We start from the raw sequence: 25212 nt of genomic DNA, 5'->3' as shown, positions 1-25212 counted from the left end.
TAACACAGCTGCTTGCATCAGCAGGAAGTGAATATGAACCGTGATATGATATTCACACATTTACACCTATAGAAACATCCGACGTCAATGGCCTCAAACAAGGGAATAAGCTAGATCAGAAAGGTACATAGGACAGAAGGAAATAAAACAACCAAATGCTAGAAGCGAATGAGACTGAAACAATTTTAGATTCCCCGCTGTCCCGACCTCTAGTGAGCAGCCAACATCTTCTTGATCTCGGAAATGGCCCGGGCAGGGTTCAGACCCTTGGGGCAGGTCCGTGTGCAGTTAAGGATAGTGTGGCAACGGTACACGCTCATGCTGTTGTCAATGGCGTGCTTGCGCTCGGCGGTCTTCTGGTCACGCGAATCGGCCAGCCATCGGTAGGACTGGAGGAGGATAGCAGGGCCGAGGTACTCCTCGCTGTTCCACCAGTACGACGGGCAGGAGGTTGAGCAGCAGAAGCACAGAATGCACTCGTACAGGCCGTCCAGCTTCTTGCGGTCCTCGGGGCTCTGGCGGTTTTCAAGGCCCTGGAATGGTCAGTTACTTCGACCCTTAACCGAATCGAAAGTCCTTACATCTTCGGTCTTGGTATCACGCTGCAGGTAGGGCTTAATCGACTTGTACTGTTTGTAGATCTGGGTCAAATCGGGAACGAGATCCTTGACAACGTAGGTGTGTGGCAACGGGTAGATGCGGGATTCCTTGGTGGTATCGGTAGGAATACGGCCTGCCATTGTTAACTCCTGCTCCAAACCAAGGCTGCTATCGTTTTGACGGCCACATACACAAGCAAGCAAGGGTGTTGACTCCGTCAATGTTCATCGCGCAGCTACCGCAGATACCCTCACGGCAACTTCGTCGGAAGGTTAGGGTGGGGTCGATTTCGTTCTTGATGCGGATGAGCGCGTCCAGCACCATAGGGCCGGTCTTCTTCAGGTCCAATTCGTAGGTCTGCATCTTGGGCTTCTCGGAGGGCTTATCGGGGTTCCAGCGGTAGACCTGGAACTTCTTCATCTGGGGCGCGGGCTCCTACACATCCAGACATTAGCCGACACAACGCCAATTGCCGATGAACCGGCTGCTTCTCACCTGAGCAGATTCGACCGTCGCATACGAACGAGCAAAGGTCGCGGGACGGAAAAGCGACCTTGAGGAGGCGACAAGGCGCGAAGTTGTGCGAAAAGAGGCCATCGTGACTTTTTCCTTCAATCCGATTCGCAAGGGATTAGCTCAATGAGGAAAAATCGGAGTACAGAAGAGAGACCAAAAGAAAAAGGAGAGGAGAGGATCGTAGAGACAGCAGCCCGCCACAGTGATTAGCAAATGCAGTGCCAAAGAAGCGAGGATCAAGAGAGCAAGACCGTCAATCGTCACGAAGAGTCTCGTTTCTGCCACCAAAGGTAACCTCGGGTCTGGCGGTCGGCCCTTTGATGACTCAGCAACAGGCCACCAATCACGGCTAACCTAATAACAAGCGTCGGGCGGACACGGCAACCCTTGACAAGAAGACATATCCATGTTTACTGCGAGCACGGCAAATCCATTTGAGCGATACTCTTTTATCTTGCTACCACAAGCAGCTGATTATTTGAATTACGCTGTATGAACATGGTCAATCGTCGACAACCTCCTTTCATCACAGCCGTAGCTCCGGGTGAGGCTGAACGGAGAGTTCCGAGTTGCCGTCCACCACTTGCCGACGTCATGTGATACGGCCTGAGGCATTCAAAAAGGCAATGGAAACCTTCAGGCATCGACAGGCATCAATTTCAGAAGTTTTGTGCCTGAGGCATTAATTTTGACAAGGCGTCAAGGCAACAACGCAGGCACCAAGGCTTCAAGGTCTCGCAGCGAACCTCTACACTGTCGACGGAAATATCTCGGTTAAATGCAGCCCTATCGACCAGAGTCCTTGCTCATCTTCATGCTCCACTGGAGCTCCGGAAGGTCTACAGCACAGTGACATGATGCCAGGTCCGCACGCTCCATTCTGGGAATGACCTCCACGGCCTTTGACCACTCTTCATCCCCTCATGTCGAGAGTTCCACGGGATTAATCTCCAGCTCATATAGAGGGCCGGCAGGGATATTGTATAGCTGGGACCGCATATATGGCTTGCGCGGCCTTTGCGCTGACCGGTATTGTTCCCGGCTTCTGCCACGATGCGCTGCGTGGATGGGGAAAAGCCCATCCTCTGGGGAAGCTACGTCGTTACAGTTTCACTATGAGCTCCGCCCTTTCGCCAGGCACGCTTGAGACCATATTTAAACATGTTCGCAGCTCCTGCTCCGATTTCCGCAATTGCGAGGTTAGGCTAGCGTGTGGACCAATGTGTTAATGATTACCCACTGTGGACCGATAGGCGCCCCTTGCAAGAACGACGACACCCATCTGTCAATCGTCCGCTAAGGAGTAAGGCATCTTGACAGTGGTTGTCCGAGTGATACGATCAGGGTAGTCTACGGACTGCGATCTCATTCTCAACTGATCATCGTGCTAAACGAGCGCTGATCTGCGATGGAAAATAATTCCCGAGTCTTATGAATCTCGCGAACCCCACAAGCTCCGGCTCCGCGCGCAGTTTCAGCTCGTGCTGCAAACCCAGAAGTGAACGTGCCTCGATTCCAGCAATCAGCTCCCGTATCATGAACTGATCGTCGAGATGTCAAGGTCAAGCAACATCTCACCCACCGCCAAGACGGAGGAATTGCTTGTTTGCGACTTGGGAAACTAGGATCAAGTGCCGGGTCTCCTAGTGGACACGCTGAAACACGGCCAATTTCACATCCGCCCCTCGTCTTGAAGAATCCTGCACCTGGCTGAAAGCCAAACGCAGTGCCTGTGCCGCCCACGGCTTACCTTGCCATAGGGCTCGGCCGGAATTCCGCTTTCGTGTCTCATCTATCTGTGGCCACCGGTATGGGTCTTCAATCAAGATAGAGTGGACTCTAAACGACTAAGCTAATACTTACAACATTCCACTGCGCCTAGTCTACCCCGTTACTAAGTTAATATCAGCCTTAGAATTCCAAACGCCTATGACCAGGATATAAAACGCAACTTCTCCCCGTTCTCTGATAGCTCTTCATCTCACCACATTCTCCAACCGCAGTCTTTCTTTGTCATTGCATTTCCCTTTGTTATTCTCTGGCTGGTCCAACCTGTTCGTTCCTTCGTTCTCTCACCAATCAGCCAACAATACTTTTTCAAGTATTTCCAACCAAACCAACCATGAAGACCACTTCCCTCCTCTCCCTGGCCACCGCTGCCCTCAGCAGCACCGCCGCCGCTGTCTCCGTCAGCGGCTCGGCCGAGGGTTTCGCCAAGGGTGTGACTGGCGGTGGTAGCGCCACAGCCGTCTACCCAGACACCATCGACGAGCTGGTCTCGTACTTGGGAGACGATGAGGCGCGCGTCATTGTCCTCTCTAAGACGTACATTCTCCATTCCTCGTGCTCGCTCGACCGACCCTAAGTACTAACCTCCATTATTCCCGTGTAGCTTCGACTTCACCGACAGCGAGGGCACGACCACCGAGACCGGTTGCGCACCTTGGGGCACCGACGCGGCGTGCCAGGTTGCAATTAACCAGAACGACTGGTGCACAAACTACCAGCCTGACGCTCCTTCCGTCTCGGTGACCTACGACAATGCCGGAACCCTCGGTATCACCGTTAACTCGGACAAAACGCTTATCGGCGAGGGCTCGGCCGGTGTGATCAAGGGCAAGGGTCTGCGCCTTGTTAGCGGAACCAGCAATGTCATCATCCAGTATGCACTTTTCTCGCCGTTTACCAGTTCCACATTTCGAGACGGTCATGATAACAGTATTTTTCTGCCAGAAACATCGCCATTACTGATATCAACCCCAAGTACGTCTGGGGAGGTGACGCCATCACTCTCAACGACGTGGATATGGTCTGGATCGACCACGTTACTGTACGTCTTGCACACCTTACACCCTAACCCTACCAGTGGTCCTGCGGCCGAGAGTGTATGCTAACGTTAGCAAAGACCGCGCGCATTGGCCGTCAGCACATCGTCCTCGGTACCGAAGCCGACAACCGCGTGACCATCTCCAACTCGTTCATCAACGGTGAATCTGACTACTCGGCCACTTGCGATGGTTACCACTACTGGGGTATCTACCTCGACGGCTCCAGCGACATGGTCACCATGAAGGGCAACTACATCTACCACACCAGCGGTCGTAGTCCCAAGGTCCAGGGTAACACCCTGCTGCACGCTGTATGTCTTTCATGCCAACAATTGAAGACAGTCTGACAAAGCTAATGCGAATAGGTCAACAACTACTGGCACGACAACTCTGGTCACGCCTTCGAGATCGGTGAGGGTGCCTACGTGCTCGCTGAAGGAAACGTTTTCCAGAACATCCCCACCGTCGCCGAGGACCCCATTGACGGTGAGCTCTTCGCTTCTCCCTCCGAGTCTGCCAACGAGGTTTGCTCGACTTACCTCGGCCGTGTCTGCGAGCTCAACGGGTTCGGCAGCTCTGGCACATTCAACCAGGCCGACACCGATTTCCTCAGCAAGTTCGAGGGCAAGAACATCGCCTCTGCCGATTCCTACAGCAGTGTCGCCTCTAGCGTCGCCTCTTCTGCCGGTAACACCCTCTAAACTATCTGCTGCTCGAGCGCCGTGCGCTGGTCAAGTCTGGTGGGATAAGCTATGGTGAAGAAGAGTTCGATCAAGCTTGTAACTTATTCGCCTTGTAATCTACACTGCAATGCACGGAATCTATACTGCTCAGTGGGCAAGAAAATTGTGCCATTAGGTTGCTAGCAAGCTACCCCACTAGTCGATTTGCCTTTTCGTCTTTTTTTTCCCTATATTAATACATCTAAGGATACGTCCCACCTGCCCCTATTGCAAAGTAAACAAAGCCGGGCCATAGACTGTCGCTCGAGCCACTGCCTCGGCATTGGCAAAGGGTCCCCTGCGGTTGACCACAGCCATAATCGTCAGCCCGTTCATGAGGAAATCGTCGAATGGGAGAATGACATCAGCAGTCGACTTGTGTCCGTCACAAGCGACAACCTGCAGCGGGACAACAATGGGCACGTTGTGCTGGTTGATGTATGCAACCCACAAGAGGGTTTCCTTCGACTCATTGGAACCGTGGTTCCAAGAGATCTGGATCTTGTGTGTGCGGGGTTCAGGGGGGGTCATGATCTCAAGAGGTTCAAAGATCCGCAGTTTGATGTCTCCGAGGTTGGGGCAGGTGCCGGGAAGGGCGAAGCTGTTCGACCAGGTAAAGGCAAAGTCGACATCGCTTGTTGTCAGAGTCGGGACCTCGCCGGGGTACTTGTCCTGGAGGGTCCGGAACCATCCTTGCTGGGCGCCCTTGGTGCCGATGATGCCCGTCATGATCCGCACAAGGGCCGCGTCGCCGTGAGTTGCAAAGCGCTCTGTAATGTCCTGGAGGGTAGCAAGCGAGTGAGAGGTAAAGGTAGTAGCCAGGGCAATGGCTTCATCGATGTTCGAGACAGGGAACCAGTAGCGGCACGGCTCAATAGTCGGGATGCCGAAGTGTTGCAAGGCATGGTTGGCTGTAAGTGCGTGTATTTCCTCTTGCTAAGAGCTAGTCAGCCTATGGCAAATTAATAGGAGGTCGAGACAACCCACCGCGAGGGTGCTCATGAGTCTCCGAAGGGCAAACTCTCGCTCAGTATCATTGACAAATGCGTAACCCGGAACGTTGCGGGTGATGTTCCCAATAAGCTGGTCGAAGAAAGCAACCTCAACGTGCTCTTGAAAGGCGAGCAGTTGCAGGTTCGTGATCCCCGCGGCGCTGACATTGTTGGGCAGAGGTAGGCCGGGAAGTGTGCCATGGGCAGCTTGCTCAATCTGCTGAAGCTGCTCCGGACTGGGATGAGGCAGGCCGTGTGGGAGGAGAGGCGTGTTGTCAACGTTCTCTGCTGTTGGGGCAGCGAATGCAAGTGAGAGGGACGGGATCAAAGCAAGAAGTGGCGAAGAGAAATGCATTTTGACGATGGGTAAGTAACAATACCAAGTTCAGAACGCGGACAAGATAGAAATGCAGAGGTAACTGACAATCTTCTGAAACAGACTGTGCCGGGACGAGGATGATAAAAAAGAAGAACAAGAACTCGAGAAGGGAACAGGCGCTTCTTTAAAGCTGCCAGAGCATGCCCATCGAGCCTTCCAATTCTGTGCTGCTGGCGCAACTGCAGGCTGCAGGCGGGACAGTATCCAGAAGGTAAGAGCCAGGCATCGCCATTTCATAAAGAAGGAGCACTTCATTTGAACTGCAAAATCAATGCCGCAGGGAGATATCAAAGGAGACAGCGTAGGCAGATTAGACAGATTGAGACTCCCATTATCAGATCATCAACGAAGACAACCCTCCCAGAGCAGACGCGCCCATGAAAAACCGCCACAAGACACCAAAACTGCCCAGAAACAGTTGGCCCAGCTCCTGCCTGTTATCTGGCGTCAGGACTATCCCACCTTTCCTGGTCAATGAGCCTGACGGCTCAGCAGCACTCCCGCTCGCATCAAGCTCTTGCACCATCTGCGTCAGCACAATAGACCCGCCAACAGGAACGGCGATACACATCCCCCATGCCCTAAGGATAGAGTACATCAGAATGGCAAAGGCAGGGCTAGCAGCTCTACCCCGTCGTGCCGCTTGTCGGCCGTCTTCCTCGTCTCGTTTGCGAATGGGCGATTCGGTCTGGGAACATAGATTGTATCCTGAGATGAGTAGAGCATGACTGATGCCGGTAGTAAGGAAGATGAATACCCATCCCGGCGTCGGTGTATCGGCGTTTAAGAGGATAAAACAACCTGAGGCGAGAAGACTAAGGGTCCAGCCAGCGCGGATAATCCAGCGTGGGCGGAAAGGATATCTACCGATTCCTAGCTTCGCCGTGAGAAAGAGGATTGGGAGAGCAGGAGCGGTGATGGTCATAATGCTTACGCCCGTGAACGGCGTGGAAGACTCTTTGACGAGGAAGAGATACACAGACAGGCCCTGCAGGTGCCAGAATACCTAAAGGCATTGTCAGCAAGGTCCAGTCAGTTTACACGGTGATTACACTGACCAGGAGTCCGTGGAATGAGCTGCCAATGTAGAGCATGATCTTGGATGTGGAACTGAATATCCCGAGATTGAACATCGGCCGCGACACCCAGACGCTCTCATAAAGCACTAGCACCACCATCGCCAGCCCACCAATGCAACTGGTGACTAGAAATCGCCAGTCCTCCCCTTCGCTTCGCGGTCGCCCTACCCAACTGCATGCAACCAAAAGTGACCCAATTCCCAGGACAGTCAACATAGCTCCTACCCAGTCCATCTCACGCGCCGCACGCCTGGAGATGCTCTTGCACTCCTTCAAGTCGATTGCAAACGGAGCCACAAACAGACCCAATCCACAGAAAATATAGCTGAAGTAGAATGTCCAATTCCAATTCCCGTATCGAGCAAAGACCCCTCCGGATACCGGTCCAATGATTGCTCCAAGCACCCACGCACGACACTTGTAGTCGGAAAATCGAACACGTTGGGGATACGGAATAAGGTCGGTCACCAGGAGCGACGAGACCGCCATGGCACCCCCATTGCCCGTTCCCTGAACCAGTCGGCCTACAACTAGACAAGTCACACTCAATGACCCGCTGCATACTCCTGTTCCAGCTATGGCTATGACGACGGCAGCGATCAAGATCGGTCCTTGACCAAAAACTTCAGACAGCATGGCGAAGATTGGCTGACTTGCTGCCCTGGCGACGAGGTACGACGTGTCCACCCAAAGAACGGTTCGAAGCGGTTGTTCGAACACAGCTGACAGGACCTGCGAAACGAAGGTTGCATGTTAAGACTTCTGAAGGTCGGGGACCAAGTTCTAATAAACATACCGGTATAATAGGCACCAACATTGTCGCGTCAAATGCATCTAGCATTGCCACGAAGGAGACGCAGATCAAAACAAGCCATTCTCCAAGTCTTGGTCGCCAGACGACGCTCTCTGAATCGGCCGACGAGTCAGAAAATGGAGGACGTTCCAGGTAAATGCTTTCCCCCAGATCCTCCGCGCTGATATTTTCGTGCAACTGTGTCCTTAACCCGTCATCGGCGTGACCGAGGTCGATAGATTCTGCCCTCATCCGGCAGAAATCCACCAAGCTGTCAAGCGGCGTATTTCATCGGAGGACTCCTCTTGCCGGTTGTGATGTTTGGGTCACAGAGTGACGCCAGTATGCCGAAGCAGTATATATCATATATTACGAACCAGTCGGCGCTGAGTTCGATGATGCGCCCACTCATTGTGGGTTAGGGCGACCAGAGCCTGATCGGAAATTATTGCAGGTGGGTAGCAAAATACACCGAACGATCGTCCATCGTAGGGTTGAACCATGCGTGACTGCTAAGCATTCCATCCCCCTGGGATAGAGCACGCCTTTATCATCAGCGATACCATTCGTCGCTATAAGCGTCTGGTATGCGGGCACAGGCGCACGACCGCGGATAACAGCATCTTTTCAAACACCTTTGCTGTGGAACAGGTTGGGCGGGTACGTAATGGACGTACTGGGGCAGCTTTTCGGATAATTCCTGCATGAAGATATGTAATTAGGGGCTTCAAAGCTGGTTTTTGTCTAACCTGCAAAGGATCAGCATAAGTAGCACGGTAACTGAAAAGCCTATTGCCAACAAGAAACGGGAGAATCTATAAATTAGGCTCAATTGCTCGGTTCTCTATGTCTAGAAGTCTTAGCTATGTATATACTCTTAGTCAAGTTTGTTTCGCTCCGTAGCTCTCGATGGTGCCCGCGACACATCGGCTGTTGATATACTGCTTTGACGGGCACTCAAGGCGTGGAATGAGAAATCCAGCTCGCCCACAAGGCTTTTGACATCCCTATAACTCCGTTAGATTGGGTTACATCAAGCTTGGGCGATAACATACTTCATAAGTATCTCCACGTCACCAACGATGCAGCGAGTGGAAATCTGCAGAACAGAAAACGTAGCGAATCCGGGCTCTGCAATATGTCGCAGACTCAGGATATCCTTGTCCAGCTGTTCAAGCCGCTTCGAGAAGCTGTACGGTCTGGGTGTTTTCAAAAATGGAGGTAGAGGTTGTTGATTCGTAAGGCTGGCAGAAAGAAGACATAGCACCGATGTTACCTGGTGCGTCGTAATTCGAGCACTGGCAATCAACCTTCTCAGATCATTAAGCCAAGCGGAGTCCGATTCGTCATCGTTCCCAAGCTGCTTGAGTGAATCCGAGGCATACCCAAGAAGACTGAGGTAGTTGACAATGCTGGATCTAGGTTTAGCCTATTGAGTTTCATGGACGGCCTGGGAAGACATACTTCTCGATGCAGGTAATAATTCTGTCATACTGTTGTTTAGGAAACCGACCCCCAATGGGCACTTCCCATTTGAGAAACTCAGAGTATGTGCGGAGACTGCTCAGCATGATCATCTGTTTTGAAAATACTTTGTTTCGGGCCTTCAACAGCCGCCTCCCTGCAGGTGTCTTGAGGGCACTGTCGCCTTCATCGCCGCGCATACGCGCAGTAACTGTTTCATGAATGATTGAGTAATAATTAGCGAGAAGGTATAGGCTCGATCCCAGGTTCTGTCGCAATACGGAATGCTCCGAGATAGGGTACGGGAAAAACGTCCAGAAGAAAGCAACTGCAATACCTCCAGTCACAACCGCGAGCCGATACGGAGCCAGGAGATAGATCGGATAGTACGTCTGACCGTTTGCGCTGACGTTTTGCTCGCCAATTTTGCGAGCCTGAAGCTCATAACCCACGATCATCGCGGTAGATATCACGGTAATAACTCCTGCGATTCGGAAACGGAACTGCTTAACCGGTATATAGAATGTCGCAGCGACAAACAAGAAAAAGAAAACGAGGATACCAGGAGTCTGCTTTCCAGGAATATACCAGCAGAGCAGACTAAGCGTCATTGCTAGGATAGTCCCAATGATACGAAGAGCGAAACCAAAAAGACTTTGGCCAGACGTCGGAGACATGCTCAGGTTAACCATGATGATAGCCCAAACAAATCGCTGTCTAATGAAGAATTCTTGCGTGTCTCGAATGAAATAAACAACCGCAATGGTCATGGTAGCACATGCAACACGAAACCCATAGGACGATTGTGGAGAGCGGAGCATTGCTGCAAGTCGCCTGATCTTATCTCCTAACTTCTGAAGCGTTGTTTCTGGCGGTAAATGTTCTGGGTCTTTCCTAGTTGTATACGCCTCGCCGAGATGAAGCACGCCATTGTTCGCATTCACATCGCCCAAATGGTCCTCTCCTTGAGGATCCCCGGTCTTGAAAATGCTCAAGGCCCACTTGCGCAGACGCTTGCCACCAGGAATAATCAATCTCGTTCTCGAGAGCTTCCCGCTCTCTCGCTTCCGATCGGCGTATCGGACGAATTCAAGGACCACCTGGCCAGTGGAGGCCAGTAATTGTTCCATCTAATCGGTGTTAGTCCAGGGTAATTGGTACAGCGAGAGGGCACCAACATAAAGAAACAGAAACAATTGTCGCCGAGCGCGGTCTCTATCTACAGTGCCATCCACGGGTATGTCCTCTGTTTCCAGATGCGCAGTTGTAGGATGCTCGAAAAAGTCTGGCGGAAGTGTAATGCCTTTCTCTTCACTCCAAGTCCGCAGGGCAAGCTGCTTAGCTATCTTGAAATCAGAGAGCTTCCTTTCCATATAAGCACTAAACCCTTTGTTACCAGGGGTTCGACTGCTAGTGGTCTCGGGGTCCAAGTTCGCATTCTTTGGTGCCGGTGTCAGCTTTAGAGTCAGCGCAACATGCTGCAAGCCTTCGTCTATTGTTTCAATCATAGAGACAAACGGGTCATGGACAGCCGTCATAATCTCATGCCACTCATGCACCGCACGGTCGCGGAGGTCGCCAGATATTACAGAGGATGGATCAATAGGGTCGTTCCATTTGTTGTATTCTGATAGTCGCTCAAAGATATCGACAATGAAGCTGAGTCCAACCACGGGTACCATCGTCTGGCGAAGATGGCGGAAGATAGATTGAAGGTCATCAGGACCGAGCTCGCCTATCGCAATTTCACGTTTGGCGAACGGTAGATCACCGGCCATCTTCCCATGGAGCTCTGTGATTTTATGTACGGCTTTTCGAATTATTGTTGCTTCTGGGGAATAGACCTTGCCATGTTTATCCGTCTTCTCTACGGTTGAGTCGTAGGTCGCTGTTCGCCCAAACACGTTCTCGCTCTCCAATGCTTCAAAATAGGCAGTATGGGCTTGCAGAGCAGATCTTAAAGCAGAGATATAGCCTGCCATTTGTTTGAATACCACGGTTCGGCAAGAGAGCGGGAAGATGAAAAACGACACTCCAGTAGCAAGCCCCAGTCCCAATAACGCAGCCTCAAGCAGTCGGCGGACCATCGATAGCGCCGCGGGCACAGTAGACAGAAGCGGTGCAAATGAGAAGGTGACGTTGGCCACAATAGAGTAGATTATGACGGGGAATTGGAACTGCTGGTAATGGGCTCTGAGCGAATGGACAAAATAAGTCTGGAAGAATAAAAATACGCCGCTGGTAACCGAAGCAGAGGAATTGTACGGCGGAAAGCCTGAGCTACTCGGTTGAGGCTGGTCCGAACTGGTCGACTGCTCGCGTGCTTTGACGGTCGCAAACATCATCAGCGCATTCACAGCGGCTGCGACGCATATAGCCAGTATATCGAGCAGCATCATCTGAACGAACTTGGCGCGGGGCAAAATGGCGAATCCCAGTACCGATATAATAGCTATCAGATATCCAGAAGTGGTGAAATACGCCGCGATAGAGTCGGCCTGGTAACTTTCGGCCTGTCAGTCGAATCCGAGTAGCACAACGGAGCTGGATCTTACATTGCTAGTCCAATTGTAGGAGGAATTGCGCCTCTGCGATGCCCATTAGCACCCTACTTCCTCAGCCAGGTTGGACACTCACTTGACCATCAGCATAATTGACTGCAGGTCCAAGCCGGTCTTGTTCCAAACCAACTTCGCCTTGTCGACCAGGCTTGGACGCTTGACAGATCTCCGATCGATGCCATGATTCTCGTAAGCAAAGTCGCGTGGATGAAACTGGTCCGCCATCACGTCTCTCGTATCCAAGAAGAGCTTCCCCGCATTAATCACAGTCCTCCAATATCTCCTCGGTTCCTAAGTCATAGGGAAGGCGATCGTCTCGCGTTTCCACCGTCGTGGGCAACGTGATTGGTTGCGATACTTGGTCGAATGTAGCACGCAGCCCTGATGATGGCTCGCGTCGATGTGCAGCGTATGTTGCCAGAATCGCGTCAACCCGTTGGACGAAGAAAATGACGAGAGCAGAGATGGCGGAGTGAGGATAATGTGGGTCGCTCTGCACAGCGCCAAGAAGAGCCAAGTTCCCCACGATACGATCGAATCGGTCGCTTCGGTTGCTAGCAAACATACATCCTAGGGATATTGGTGAGAGTGAGTAGGCAAATTCGCATTCGATGAGTGAACGGCATTTGGGGACGTGGAAACGGAAGGTACGAGGGTCTTATTGTGGTTGAGGAAGATCTCTGGACTCGGGCTAAAGCCTAATGGCAGACCACTAAAGCCCCCGGCTCAACGAAGCCATTCGCCGCTGCACGGGTTATCGCCAATTAATTGCCCTTGTTAATCGACAATACTTGACTAGCTGTTATTGATTCGAATTCGGCTAGTCAGGGACTCAAGAGACGGCCCTAGACTCTTGCTTGGAGTGACCTTGCAATCCCTGCAAGTTGTTTGCCGTCAAGCGCCGTCCCTTTATCAAGACCATCTCCCGTCCCTTACCTCTCTGGACTCACTATGCGTCTGAATCCTAGTATCCCACATATTGTCCACAATGAACGGCTTTGCATCAGGAGTCCCCAAACGAAAACCTCTCCCAAGCGGCGCAGTCGCCTCCACTCCCCCAATTGCCGCTAGCGACCCCGAAAGCGACCCTGAAAAGACGACGGAGCCCGCGGTCGCGAGCGGTGGTCAATTAGCAGCACCTGAACGCAAACTGACGTTATGGCAACAGCTACAGCAAAAATGCGGCCAGTTCTCAGCAAAGAAGAAACGCATCATCATTGGTGCTCTGGTCGCATCGCTCGCGCTTCTCGCCCTTATTATCGGTCTTGCTGTGGGGTTGACGAGACGTCATGGAAAGGGGTAAGTCTCCGGACAGGATCTGGGGTTGCAGAAAGCACGCCTTCGTAGTTTATCCCTTGCGCCTTCTTCCCCAGACTGAACGATATTTTCTGTCGTATTCGATTGGCTGATGAAGAAAGCTCTACTAACAATTCTACCAATACAACTAGCTCGAATGACCCTCTTCCTACCTCCAACGGCGGCCCCTACACTGGCGATCTGACATACTACGACCCCGGTCTTGGATCATGTGGAATAACCAGTACATCATCCGAGAAGATCTGTGCCGTGTCACACGTCGTCTTCGACGCAGCGCTGACTTCGGGAAATCCCAATGAGAATCCGCTCTGCGGGCTGAGATTGCGGATACGCAGAGGCGATAGGAGCGTGGATGTCAAAGTTGTCGACCGCTGTCCTGGATGCAACGTTGATGATCTAGATGTTTCATCGTCTGTCTTCGAAGAACTCGGTGATCTAGCGGAAGGCAGAGTGACGGTAGAGTGGGCTTGGTTGGATAAGACCCCTGTTGCGATGGGATGATGGTTTACGACTCTTTTTCTTCCCGTTTTTCGGTCGCGTTCCGTTGGTTTTGAGTGTATATTTTGATATACCCCTTTGTGCGTGTTCATTTTAGTGTCTGCATATTGCCCTTGTCTTTTGTGAGTTCTCTCAATAATCCGGCCAGTCAGGGTCAACCTGTTCTTGCCAGGAGCGGAATCCTCCCTTTATGTCAACCACGGGACGCTCGCCTCCAAGGTCCAGCCCCAGCTCTTTCAGCTTTCTAACCACCGTCTGTGAATCATTACCTTGTCGACATACCACATATATTGGCTTATTTGACTCGTGGGCAACCTCAGGCGGCAGCCATGAAGGCAGGCGCTTCGGTTCATCGGCGTCCTGCGTCGGTGCACTGTAAGCGGAAGCAAGGATCGTTGACATCGGAATGTTGATACTATTTTCCAAGCTACAGATGTCGAACTGGACTTTCTCGCGCACATCGATAACGTGCCTTTGTCCGCCGGCGCTATCAACATTTCCATATTCTGACGGAGATATCCGCTCCTCCGGGGAAAGGATATCCGCCGGATCGACAGTCCCGCAAAAGAAAACATAGTCCATCGATCCTGACCTCACGCTTTTTAGGGTCACGGTCGCTTCGGCAGAACATACCGCGCAGTTCGGACGCCGCGACCGCAGCTTTATGGTCCGAAACTGCGGGCTCGAATAAGCCGAGAAGATGAGAAGAGACGGTGGGGTCGCCTCAGCTCTTTCTTCAGCAGACGTAAGAACCTTTATCGCTTCCAAAGCCTGTAGTACACCCATTGTGCCTACAACCGGCCCCAAAATCCCGCCGTCTGCGCAACTTGTTACGCTGTCCGCCGGCGGCGGTTTTGGAAAAACACAACGGTAGCATGGGCCGCCTGTCTTGTCTCCAGGCGGCTGTGGAGGGTTATTCAGCACCATGAGCTGGCCTTCCGTCCGTAGTGCGGATGCCGAAACCAACGGCTTGCCTAGAAGAACGGCAGTGTCTGAAATAAGGTAACGGGCCGCCGGGTTATCCGTGCAATCGAGAATTAAGTCATAGTCTTTGAAAATATCTGGCGCCTCGCGAGGTGTGAGATGTGCTTGGTGCGCGATATACGTCGGATGCGGGTTCAATCTATACCCAGCCAGCAACGCATTAGTATCTTGAACAACTTCAATTCTAGAGTCGGAACCCACTCTCGCAGATACTCAATCGCGCTATCAACCTTCAATTTCCCCACATTCTGGCTCCGATGCAGCACCTGCCGATGCAAATTTGACGCTTCAACAGTGTCCCCGTCAACAAGGCCGATCGTCCCTACTCCAGCACCAGCAAGATATAGCGCAGCCGGACAACCGAGCCCACCTGCACCGACAATCAAAATTTTCGCATTTCGTAATTTCAGTTGACCTGCATGGAAAGGAAGTATCGTTAGCTCAAAGTTCCCAACCCCGCAATCAACCCTTAAGATAGGGTACTTCGGAGTAAAGTCTCACCCTGCAAGCCCAATTGCTGCACTATCATTTGCCGTCCATATCTTCTATACTCTTCGCCCTGTAAGGGCCATTTTGACTTGGTCCGTGGTCCGGTGGTTGCGTTCGCGCTAGCGCTCGCAGTTTTCTGAGATTGGGCTCTGGATGCAGCGCCCTCCGCTTCATAGAGTTCGCGCTTTAGTTTCGTGAGCTGCGCTTCCGCGGCAGCTATTTCGGTGCGCAATGACGCGCATCTGGTTTCGAAGTCCTCCATCCAGAATGTATTAGGTCTGTAGCTCCGTGGTGTAAGTTGGAGGAACCAGGCGTGGGGGAAGTGCAAAATGTCTCCGCCTGGCGTTCTAACTGCTCTTATCGCAAAATCCACTAAGCCTTTTTCAGAGCTCCACCTCACCAGTAGGCTGTTCACTGTACTAATTGAGATTTCCATGAGATAGCATGCTAACCTATACTTGAGGATATATTGCAACGTCTTTATCGTGTTTGCTGCATCCACTTTGTCGCCCTGAGGTCGCCCCATTATCTTAATATATAACCGTCTCTTCAACCTAATATATCCTGCAACTCTGTTAGCGGTTCAATTACACGACGAAGCCTATCTCGTGCCGTTGCCCGCTGCTCAAATGCGTAGGCCATTGCGATGAGGGATTCCTCGCTCCATCTTGGTCCTAGAAAGCTGATTCCTAGTGGAATCCCCGGTGCAGCGTCAACGAGGTCCCCACGACTGTTATACAGAACGGACGTATTCGCGGGGAACGAATCAAATGGAACGGTAATGACTGGCGTGCCAACGATACCGGGTATATCTGATGCCAAGGATGAAGGCAGGACTACAGCGTCAAGATTATGCCGTGCCAGCGCACCCAACAGACCCCCTTCTTCGCCGAAGCGGAGAGATTGCTGGTAAAGGGGCCAGAAATCTGGAGATGAATTGTTGATTCCAGCAAAAAGCGCCATGTCCCACTGTTGCGTGTTCCTCGCCGGATAGTCCTCTTCAACGCTGTGCTGCGTGAAGTTGCGGATGTCCCCCAGTCCACGAAGGTTGTTTGGATTGCTAGACAATTCGGAGAGATAGGTTGCGAACCCGCTTAGGACATCTGCCGCTATCACCCTCGATGGAGCGTCACTTTTCAGGTAGGAGTCATAAGCAGTGAAATTGGTGTCGTCGATGATGGTTGCACCTGCGTCTCTGATTGTTTCAACGGCCTTCTCGAACGAGGATATAATTGGACTGGCCATGCCGTGGCGCATGCGAAAGAGCGCTTCGAGGACATTTTGAGGGATGCCTATCCGCTTTCCTTGCAACCCAGCCATATCGCACGCTGCGACATACTCAGGAACTCCTGTTTGGAACGGCGAAGTTGATGTATAATTGTCGTTCGCATCCTGTCCTGCAATGGCTTGTAGTACGAGGGCCGCATCGCGGACCGTCCTAGCCATCGGCCCAATTGTATCCAAGCGCTCGCTGACAGGTACCACCATGTATCGCGACGTCAGACCGACTGTCGGCTTTATACCAACAATATTACTCTTCTCGGCTGGAAGTATTATACTACCAGAGGTCTTGAGGTGAATTAGCAGAAACTACTAACAGATAGGTGAAAGAGCATATCACTCACCTCGGTTCCCAGGGTTGCAAACGCGAGACCCAAATCAGCCGCTACTGCGCTGCCACTCGAGCTCCCGCTTGGATCCTGCTCCTCATAATAAGCAGCATAGGTCTGGCCGCCTATAGCATTCCACCCATTCGAGGAGTTAGTAGAGCGAGTATTTGCCCACTCCGACAGACTTGTCTTGCCGAGTACTATCGCACCACTTTTTCTAAGATTTACGGTGACTGTGGCGTCGGCTCGGACCTTTGCCCCGACAAGCGCATAGGAGCCGGCTGGGACGGCGATGTGTCAGTGGGAGACTCCGTCATTTATGAGTCGGGTCGGGCACATACCAGTTGTGTCCATCTGGTCAAATGTTCCTATGAGGTCTTTGACAAGTATTGGGAGTCCATGGAGAGGGCTAGTTTGATGTGTCAACTGGCTACGGTCAAGCAAGAGCAATGCAATCTTGACGTACCCACGGGTCGTTCCTTGCAGTCTCTCCAGATCAAGTTGTTTTGCAATCGTCATGGCTTCCGGGTTGATCTCCAGGACGGGATTGAGCCTTGAGTTGACCTCGCGGATACGTGCGGTATAGGCCTGGTTGCTGTATAAGCAGGACAAGAAAGTATCAATGGATAGATACAGACCTTAACAAGATCTGTACTGGTAAAGCAGCCGAGGCGGAGACCGGCCTGAAGCTCGCTTTGCGTGGCATTAATGAGAGATGGAAAGGTACACGCCAGAGTCGTGAGTTCTGATGCGCCGAGGCCAGAAGACAAAAGAAAGAATACAGAAAGGGTATAAATGAATAGCATGTTAAAGAGGCCCACCAGAGACCGCAACGACTGAACATACTCAGCGCACATGGAAGCCATGGGATCTCCTGGTTTTGCACAAAAGACGATGCTGTCTCAACGGCAAACTGTCGGTTAAACAGGAAAGTTGCTGTTGGTGCGAACTTCCTTGTTTGCGCGATCGGCAAGACTGCTTGCTGCATGAACCACAGACCCCTTCCTTGCTTCTTTCCTCATTCTCGCCATTTCGACTCTATATATGGAAACGGACAATTAGGATCGCGATCAAAATTCCGCCGTGGTTCCTCGTCCCACTGAACTCATCAGCTGTCGAACCTGAGATTGTCCGAGAGGCTAAGAGGCTGTGAACTGGCTTCAAGATCCCGCGGGCTCAGTGTTATTGTCGTTGTATACACAACAGCAAATAATAAAAGTGATTTTCGTGCGGAAGTTACCGAATGCCGTCGACAAAAAGTGACAAGAGCTTAGGGTAATCAAGATTCGAATGCTTGATTCCATCATTATTAGCAGTGGCCCGATCAGACGATCGACAGGCACATCAGCAGTTTAGCACCGGGAAGGCTGTAGCCTGTCAGATACTGGGAGTCTGGAAGTGTCGAGAGTGGGAGTGAGCAGCAATCAAACCTGCATTAGCCACGTTCAGGAAGCAGGTCCTTGCCTGCGCTAAGCCCAGGACTTTCATCGTTTGGGCCCGTCACATCGCGCAAGGCTGTGAATGTCTGCTAGTGATCATAAATAGGCAAGATCACGATCGTTGGGGTAGGCGCCAAGGATGACGGAACAGGAAACCGACAGGGGTCTACTCCAATGAGAGCATGATTTCTGTCTAATTAGCTTGCGCTCGCCTCTTCTTACTACTTTTGCTCTCTCTTCATCAGACTCAGTCCCATTTTCATCTTATTTCTTGATCATGAAGGCCCTCAGCAGGCTCAGCCAAGCGATTGGGCAAGATAGCTCGTCTCGTCTTCCCCCGCGAAACAGCCTCGTTCATCACATGATGGGGTCTCTCGCGGCTGAGGATGAGTCTCCTTCTCACCAGGACTGAGACTCGTCTGTATCAAGCCCTTTCCCATCACGTCCGCGGCGTGAAGGCGACCTTTTTATCGTGAGATGGTATGTACTGTTTCCCCTGGTCGTGTCTCAACCCGGCGGCTAACTTTCCAGGCCACTGTGCACTTAGAATATCCGTTTCTCGAGAGAGTGTATACTCCAGCCGGGGCCCCGCTTATTGAGTAAGTCTCGACGCCTTCGGCTTTTACTCCGTACTAACAACGTTGGTTGCTGGCCAGCTTCGTCTTCGTCCATGGGCTAAACCCTCGCGCGCGCAATGACCACCCGTTCCAGACTTGGACCCATGAAAATGGCACCTTCTGGCCGCGGGATCTTCTTCCGCGAGACATCAGCCACTCTCGCGTCTTTATCTACGGCTATAACTCCACCGTAACCGATGCCAGGACCATGTCCACTGCCAGTATCAAGGACCATGCCGATACCTTGCTGAATCTGGTGGATCTGGAGCGGAAGGAGCAGAGGGTACGGAGAGTGGACAGTGGACAATTTTTTTTATTCTACGGAGGCTGATTTCTATGTAGGCTGCGAGGGCCCCCAAGATAATCTGGGTTTGTCACAGCCTGGGAGGCCTGGTCGTTAAGCAAGTACGTTGCTTGACAATCCGGGATTGGAAAAGGCATGTACTGACCGCTGCAGGCACTGCTTAATGCTCACGAAAATCGAAAGTACACTCATATCCGCACCGACACTTGTGGCATTGTCTTCTTTGGCACCCCCCATCGAGGCGCCAAGGGCGTTGAACTGGGAAGAATCGCTGCTAACGTTGCGAAATTCGTCTCCAAAGGCCACGCCAAGAATGACTTGCTCAAGTGCCTAGAGGAGAATTCTCTCTTTACTAGGGACATGTCTCGCCATTTCAAACAACAACTTGAAGACTACCAGATCGTTAGCTTTGTTGAGGGCAAAGAAGTGTTTCTCGGGGGCAGTGGGCCGGCGTCAGTGAGCCATGTAAGCTCCATTGCGCCCTCTAACATCAGTTCTGGCTGACCATAACAGCTTATCGTGGATGAGGAGTCCGCCATTCTTGGCCTACCGGGACAACGCGAGACGACTTTGAAGCTAGACGCGGACCATTCGCAGATGTGCAAAGTTAGCGGTCGAGGAGCGATGTACAGGCTGATTTCAGGAAACATCAGGGATATTGCAGACCAGGTCCTGGAAGCTGAGCGAGGATTTGTCCCACAGCCATCTAACTCGCCAAATCCTGGTCCTCCGCTCCCACCTCGAATGCATTCTAATAGCAGTATGCCATACGCAGGCCCCCCTCGAACCCCAAACCCAAACGAGGCCCAAGTTATCGGGACCATCTACCAACCTGCCGATAGAGATCCACGGTCGATTCAAGTAGCGAAGTATATGAATGAGTGGAAATGGGACGACGCTAGACGTATGCAGTATTCGATTTTTCAAGAGCACCACCGAACTTTAGGGCAGGATCACCACAGCACTCTGCTAGCGGGCTATTATCTGGCGAGTATCGAGCTCGAGGCCGGGTGCCTTGCCAAAGGAAAGGAATGGGCAGATTGGGTGTGCGGCAATTCTCAGCGGGTGCTCGGCAGGCGACACGAACTTGCAATGAAGTCGGAGAGCATAGCGGGCGAATTCTTGTTCCGCCTGGGTAAGCCTCAAGAAGGCGAGTCCATTTGTTCTAACGTGCTGGCGCGGCAGCAAATGCAGATTGGCGACGACCATCTGGATACTTTAGAGACTCGGCGGCGCGTCGCATTGGCCTACGCATACCTCGGTCAGCGCACAGAAGCCATTCAGGCGATAACCAAGTACAGCGAGAGCGTCAAACGTCTTCTTGGAGCGAATCACATCTTATACTTCGCAAGTGTGCTGGACACAGCAGAACAAGCTTTCTACCAGCGCATGGCTAGCACTGAGGACCACTTTCTCCGACAGTACACCGGCTCCGACCCACAAGGAGAAGCGATCGAAGCAATTGTACGGGAATTGAGCAGCCGGCTTGGTCGGCATCACCCCCTTACCATTCGCGGCCTGTGGATCAGCGGAGCGATGCAGGCGCTTGATGCAAATGGAAGCTCCACCTCGTCAGAGACGCTTCGGCGCGCCCTCGCCACCGCAGAAGAGTATCTCGGCCCTGAGCACTCTGAGACAATGAACATTGTCGGCGCTATGGGCATGATGTTCGCCATGCGCGGAACGAGTACCAGCTACGGATACAACCCGTATATACAGGACCATGGCGCCAACCTCACAGCAGCCTCGCCATGGCTACAACGATATCTAAGCTGGGCCGAGAGAAATCATGGCCTCGGATCTCCTGACGTCCAAACAGTGTTGAGCCTCCTCGCGAAAATGCACTACTCACAACAGCAATACCAGCAAGCGGAACCTTACTTTGAACGACTAATGGCATCGTACCGCGCTGCTGAGATGCCTGTGCCTGAGGAAATGCAGTCTATCTACCAACTCTGCCGTATGAACAACCCAAGACTCCTGTTGCAGGGGATTAGTGGCGGTAGTGGTGCGGGAGCGGACTTTGCGAAGATTTTGTCCTCTTTTCGACGGTTGTAGACACTTTTTTTTGAAATTCAGGGCGACGGGTTGTATAGCATTGATTTGGTGAAGTTTTTCATGTCAAGGTAACTGGGCGATATTTGTCAAATGATTATATGAATTTACAGTGCAATATCAGACCGAAATTATATCTCTCGAGTCATTTTCGTGTTCAACAGGGGTATTCCTACTCCAACAGGGCATTCTTCTTGCAGACCCAAGGAGATGTACCTGTCCGAGTAGCTCCCACTTTCCTACTGGTGTTCGCCCCATCGAGCATCATCCATTAAAGTCACAATCAACCACGATACGTCTGCAAAGTACCAGCTGCCCTGATAAACCTTTTGATCGACGCAGCTGATACCCATTCCATCGTGGTCCCTGGATGTATAGTCCCGCCCTGTCCACCTGAGAATAGACCATGTGCACATCAGCGCGCCCTCATTGGTGCTTGCGGACGCGGTGTGACATGGCATCCATGGCGTGCACCTGGCCTTCCTGCATGGCTAGAATTGGACTCCATGGGTTGGAAGGGAGGCTAGTTCTGGGGATTGGGTCAGGGCAGGGGCAAACGAACCTTCGAATCTTTGAGAGAGATAAATGTTCAGTATTCAAGTTGCATAGGATCTTCTGCAGTGCTCTACAAGTTACAAATGCTGGTTCTAGTATGTATAGAGATCCACCTAGGGCCCAATAGCTCCTTCCGCCATAGTTTACAAACAACCCCCTTGCTGTGCCCCTGCATCCACCGCGGCCCTTCCTTTCCAGTTCCGTTAAGAGTCACGGCGGCAATGTAGGCCGAAGCCCGAATTGAAAGTCGAAATCCATCTCTGCTGTCGTGTCACGACGAAAAGGGGAGTCAAACACGGTGACATTGCTGATCCCTTTCCAGGTCCTTCCTAACTGATTCTAACCGCCCCTTATCATTCCGATCACCTTAAAAACTCCACCCGGCCGCCGTCTCCATCTTCCCCAGCCGATCACCCACCTGGCCGTCTAACCGTCGACCCAATGGCGACGCCATACACATACCCGTGAGCCCGACATGTGCGCTCTCCCCCAGCGTCAAGTGGCCTAGCTGTGGCCCACGGGAACGTGACTCGAGGATGCACTGGCTGGCTCGAACTCGACCTCGACACTGCATCGTCCATTCGTTATTGCGCTTTTTTAGATTTGCTTGATCGGATCTGGGACACATACTCGTTTGAATTGATCATTCCCGGTCCAGAGGACCTGGAGAGGTGGGTATTGTTATCGCTATCGTTATTTATATCGTTATCCCCCGCGCGCGGAGTTTCTCGAAGTGGTAGACGTGTTGCGCATTTTTATTGCGGGCTGTCGCTCCTTTCAAGGATATTTGGTTGCTGTTTGTTGGGCCCTAGAACGAGACATTGAGTCGATTTGCTTGACCATCATGAAGTCTACCTCTTGGGGCTGGGGGGTTCCCTTTGTGTTGTCGCACCTTCAGACAGTCGTTGAGGCTGTGGACCTTCTGGGGGACCATGTCAATATGTTGTGAGTCGGCTTCATATGTTGATCCTGATGCTATGGACGGTTTGGTTGACACTGTGACCACAGTATGGGGACAGAGGGCGGCGGTAACAACTTTCCCGGCGCCGCAAGGCCATTTGGTATGGTCAAGCTGGGCCCGGATTTGCTCAGTGGCACAACAGATGCATACTCCGGATACCTAGCCTCCGGTGAGTTCTCCGGTTTCAGCATGATGCACGAGCAGGGGACAGGTGGTGCCCCAAAATATGGCACCGTCTCGCAATTACCGCTTGTCGGCAATATCACCAATCCGCTTTCCAATATAACCGTTGCTCGTAACGGCACCGATGAAGCAGGAGTCGGATATTACAAAGCGGAGACGGTAGACGGGGTCACTGTGGAACTGAGCGCGACCGCCCATGCGGGAATTTACCGGTATACCTTTCCCCCAAAGTCGGACGAGAACCATGTGCTGGTTGATGTATCTCATGTGCTTCCGTCGTTCCGGGGACAAGGCTTGAGTCAGGGATATAAGGGTGGTAACATCACGGTCTTTCCAGATGGCCATTATGCGGGTCATGGGGTTTATGATAATGGGTGGAATCGTTCGCCAGATTGGACGATTTACTTCTGTAAGCCTCCCATCCATATTGATTCTTGCTCCCTTCATTATTAACGCTTCGCAGGCGGCTGGTTCGATAATGACGTCGACATGAGCCGAGTATATACCGGCACCGATGCAGACGGCAGCATTGAACAGGAGAGCGGATCCGCCAGTTCTTCGACGGGATCGACACGAGTTGGAGGCGTCTTCTCTTTTAATGATACGGAAGTCATCTCCCGGGTAGGCATATCGTGGATATCCACGAGTAAGGCCTGCCAGTATGTTGATGATGAGCTCGATGAAGCATCCTTCGAGTCCATCGTCGATGATGCACAGACTGAATGGGAGGAGACAGTTTTCTCCAAGGTGACCACGACAACCACCAACAAGACCAGCCTTACGCTCCTCTACTCATCTCTCTATTTTATGCACCTGATTCCGACGAACCAAACTGGAGAGAACCCTGGCTGGAAATCGGACGAGCCGTACTATCAGGATATCTTCACCTTTTGGGTAAGCATACATGATGCTTGAAAAGTTCTGTTCCCTAACCGTAAGGAAGGACACTTTCCGCTGTGCGACGGCACTCATGCACATCCTGCAGCCAAAAGCGTACGAAGAGCAGATTCGTTCCCTGATTGATATCTGGAGGTTCGACGGTTTTCTCCCCGACGGGCGTTCTTCCAACTATAATGGCCGAACGCAGGGCGGCTCGAACGCAGACAATGTCCTCGCTGACGCATACGTGAAGGGCGTGCGCGGGGCCATCGATTGGAAGGACGGCTATAGCGCAATGGTAACAGATGCTGAAGTTACCCCAGAGAATGATCCCGTCGACCCCATGGCCCGTGACTCCTCCACGAAAGAGGGACGAGGAGCCCTGCCCGATTGGATTGACCTGGGATACATCACACCAACTTACTCCCGCGCCGTCAGCCGAGCCGTTGAATATGCCTGTAACGACTTTGCTCTGTACCAGGTGGCATCAGGCCTTGGCCTGGATGACGATGCGGACAAGTACCTGAATCGGTCCAGGAACTGGAGAAACCACTGGAATCCAGACCTCACCTCGCTAGGATTTTCGGGCTTTGTTGTTCCTCGCGATAAAGATGGATTCATTGACACTAATCCGCTAACTGACGCTGGATATTGGGCGGACCCGTATTACCAGGCGAGCTCCTGGGCATACTCCTTGACGAGCATCCACGATATGCAGTATATCATCGATTTGGCTGGTGGCGAGAAGACCATGCGTGAGCGCTTGGATACGATGTTCACTGATGGCGCAAGTGGTGCCAGCGGAATTATTTTTGATCCAACAAATGAACCGTGAGTTTTCTCTCTTCTACTTCCCTAGAGGCCTGCTGAACTAGTTAGAATGTTCAACATCCCATACCTGTACAACTACATCAACAGACAAGATCTATCCGTCGCGCAATCCCGCAGCATCGCAAAATCGTACTACAACACCGGGGTGAACGGCCTTCCAGGAAACAGCGACGCCGGCGCCATGCAGACATGGCTTCTCTGGAATATGATCGGCTTGTACCCGGTCACGGGACAAACAACCTTCCTCATCCACTCTCCATGGTTTGAATCTCTGACCATCGACCTGGGTGATGGCAAGACCTTAGAAGTCAGCACCACAGGCGGAGATGGAACCGGCGATGAAAACATTTACGTGCAGCGCTTGCAGGTAAATGGGAAGAACTGGAGAAAGAATTGGCTAGAGTGGGATGATATCTTTGCCCAGGGAGGAACTCTGGAGTTTGAACTCGGAGCTGAGCCAAGTGATTGGTTCACCGGAGAAGTGCCCCCAAGCCCTGCTTCCGTCCAGGGTGTGCCACCTAGTATGGCTGTGATACAGAGCTCGGGATAGACTGTA

The 25212-nt window shown here is 52.1% G+C and overlaps 10 protein-coding genes across 10 annotated transcripts; 4 read left to right on the top strand and 6 right to left on the bottom strand.

The window, feature by feature from the left end:
- Positions 1-9: 9 nt before the first annotated feature.
- sdh2 (succinate dehydrogenase iron-sulfur protein subunit SDH2) lies at positions 10-1546 on the bottom strand. The gene is made up of 4 exons (XM_073736821.1): positions 1096-1546; positions 792-1035; positions 582-733; positions 10-533 (listed from the first exon to the last, which is right to left on the bottom strand). Exons 1-4 carry the CDS (start codon positions 1195-1197, stop codon positions 210-212), a joined length of 822 nt encoding a protein of 273 aa, XP_073596156.1. The 5' UTR covers positions 1198-1546; the 3' UTR covers positions 10-209.
- Positions 1547-2946: 1400 nt separating this feature from the next.
- On the top strand, positions 2947-4790 carry BDW70DRAFT_51030 (polysaccharide lyase family 1 protein). The gene is made up of 5 exons (XM_073744166.1): positions 2947-3441; positions 3509-3778; positions 3850-3946; positions 4022-4255; positions 4310-4790. The coding sequence occupies exons 1-5, from the start codon at positions 3239-3241 to the stop codon at positions 4643-4645; spliced, it is 1140 nt and encodes a 379-aa protein (XP_073596155.1). The 5' UTR covers positions 2947-3238; the 3' UTR covers positions 4646-4790.
- A 101-nt stretch (positions 4791-4891) lies between these two features.
- BDW70DRAFT_150211 (putative sexual development protein (LsdA)) lies at positions 4892-6013 on the bottom strand (the record flags this gene model as incomplete). Its single annotated transcript, XM_073739120.1, has 2 exons — positions 4892-5602; positions 5654-6013. The coding sequence occupies 2 exons, from the start codon at positions 6011-6013 to the stop codon at positions 4892-4894; spliced, it is 1071 nt and encodes a 356-aa protein (XP_073596154.1).
- Positions 6014-6350: 337 nt separating this feature from the next.
- On the bottom strand, positions 6351-8396 carry BDW70DRAFT_168093 (major facilitator superfamily domain-containing protein; the record flags this gene model as incomplete). Its single annotated transcript, XM_073742371.1, has 4 exons — positions 6351-7043; positions 7096-7848; positions 7913-8151; positions 8387-8396. The coding sequence occupies 4 exons, from the start codon at positions 8394-8396 to the stop codon at positions 6372-6374; spliced, it is 1674 nt and encodes a 557-aa protein (XP_073596153.1). The 3' UTR covers positions 6351-6371.
- Positions 8397-8786: 390 nt separating this feature from the next.
- Positions 8787-12159, bottom strand: BDW70DRAFT_159906 (uncharacterized protein; the record flags this gene model as incomplete). Its single annotated transcript, XM_073740750.1, has 6 exons — positions 8787-8916; positions 8965-9321; positions 9374-10503; positions 10552-11878; positions 11929-11961; positions 12011-12159. The coding sequence occupies 6 exons, from the start codon at positions 12157-12159 to the stop codon at positions 8787-8789; spliced, it is 3126 nt and encodes a 1041-aa protein (XP_073596152.1).
- A 488-nt stretch (positions 12160-12647) lies between these two features.
- Positions 12648-13817, top strand: BDW70DRAFT_50967 (RlpA-like double-psi beta-barrel domain-containing protein). Its single transcript, XM_073744165.1, has 2 exons — positions 12648-13233; positions 13383-13817. Exons 1-2 carry the CDS (start codon positions 12923-12925, stop codon positions 13750-13752), a joined length of 681 nt encoding a protein of 226 aa, XP_073596151.1. The 5' UTR covers positions 12648-12922; the 3' UTR covers positions 13753-13817.
- Positions 13818-13881: 64 nt separating this feature from the next.
- Positions 13882-15484, bottom strand: BDW70DRAFT_150208 (Molybdopterin-synthase sulfurtransferase; the record flags this gene model as incomplete). Its single annotated transcript, XM_073739119.1, has 3 exons — positions 13882-14872; positions 14935-15148; positions 15235-15484. 3 exons carry the CDS (start codon positions 15482-15484, stop codon positions 13882-13884), a joined length of 1455 nt encoding a protein of 484 aa, XP_073596150.1.
- A 287-nt stretch (positions 15485-15771) lies between these two features.
- BDW70DRAFT_150207 (putative amidase) lies at positions 15772-17820 on the bottom strand (the record flags this gene model as incomplete). The annotated part of the gene is made up of 4 exons (XM_073739118.1): positions 15772-16791; positions 16848-16957; positions 17174-17241; positions 17471-17820. The coding sequence occupies 4 exons, from the start codon at positions 17818-17820 to the stop codon at positions 15772-15774; spliced, it is 1548 nt and encodes a 515-aa protein (XP_073596149.1).
- A 464-nt stretch (positions 17821-18284) lies between these two features.
- On the top strand, positions 18285-21375 carry BDW70DRAFT_50951 (LipA and NB-ARC domain protein). Its single transcript, XM_073744164.1, has 6 exons — positions 18285-18751; positions 18803-18870; positions 18928-19171; positions 19231-19293; positions 19346-19657; positions 19706-21375. The coding sequence occupies exons 1-6, from the start codon at positions 18749-18751 to the stop codon at positions 21248-21250; spliced, it is 2235 nt and encodes a 744-aa protein (XP_073596148.1). The 5' UTR covers positions 18285-18748; the 3' UTR covers positions 21251-21375.
- Positions 21376-22646: 1271 nt separating this feature from the next.
- On the top strand, positions 22647-25206 carry BDW70DRAFT_159902 (alpha-1,2-mannosidase family protein; the record flags this gene model as incomplete). The annotated part of the gene is made up of 5 exons (XM_073740749.1): positions 22647-22747; positions 22811-23355; positions 23410-23840; positions 23890-24656; positions 24705-25206. The coding sequence occupies 5 exons, from the start codon at positions 22647-22649 to the stop codon at positions 25204-25206; spliced, it is 2346 nt and encodes a 781-aa protein (XP_073596147.1).
- Positions 25207-25212: the final 6 nt, after the last annotated feature.

The sequence above is a fragment of the Aspergillus foveolatus genome (assembly GCF_047715535.1).
Source record: "Aspergillus foveolatus strain CBS 279.81 unplaced genomic scaffold BDW70scaffold_23, whole genome shotgun sequence".
Taxonomy (NCBI): Eukaryota; Fungi; Ascomycota; class Eurotiomycetes; order Eurotiales; family Aspergillaceae; genus Aspergillus; species Aspergillus foveolatus.
This window is presented reverse-complemented; position numbering and strand designations above follow the sequence as displayed.

What these genes read in the sequence shown, in the direction of transcription:
- sdh2 (XM_073736821.1), bottom strand. Translation starts at nt 1,197, where the DNA reads ATGGCCTCTTTTCGCACAACTTCGCGCCTTGTCGCCTCCTCAAGGTCG. An exon ending in CAACACCCTTGCTTGCTTGT is followed by an intron (nt 734 to 791) that starts GTATGTGGCCGT and finishes TAACAATGGCAG; the next exon opens with GCCGTATTCCTACCGATACC. An exon ending in GTGATACCAAGACCGAAGAT is followed by an intron (nt 534 to 581) that starts GTAAGGACTTTC and finishes TGACCATTCCAG; the next exon opens with GGCCTTGAAAACCGCCAGAG.
- BDW70DRAFT_51030 (XM_073744166.1), top strand. Translation starts at nt 3,239, where the DNA reads ATGAAGACCACTTCCCTCCTCTCCCTGGCCACCGCTGCCCTCAGCAGC. An exon ending in ACCAGCAATGTCATCATCCA is followed by an intron (nt 3,779 to 3,849) that starts GTATGCACTTTT and finishes TTTTTCTGCCAG; the next exon opens with AAACATCGCCATTACTGATA. An exon ending in GTAACACCCTGCTGCACGCT is followed by an intron (nt 4,256 to 4,309) that starts GTATGTCTTTCA and finishes TAATGCGAATAG; the next exon opens with GTCAACAACTACTGGCACGA.
- BDW70DRAFT_50967 (XM_073744165.1), top strand. Translation starts at nt 12,923, where the DNA reads ATGAACGGCTTTGCATCAGGAGTCCCCAAACGAAAACCTCTCCCAAGC. An exon ending in ACGAGACGTCATGGAAAGGG is followed by an intron (nt 13,234 to 13,382) that starts GTAAGTCTCCGG and finishes CAATACAACTAG; the next exon opens with CTCGAATGACCCTCTTCCTA.
- BDW70DRAFT_50951 (XM_073744164.1), top strand. An exon ending in GAGGCCTGGTCGTTAAGCAA is followed by an intron (nt 19,294 to 19,345) that starts GTACGTTGCTTG and finishes TGACCGCTGCAG; the next exon opens with GCACTGCTTAATGCTCACGA. An exon ending in GGCCGGCGTCAGTGAGCCAT is followed by an intron (nt 19,658 to 19,705) that starts GTAAGCTCCATT and finishes TGACCATAACAG; the next exon opens with CTTATCGTGGATGAGGAGTC.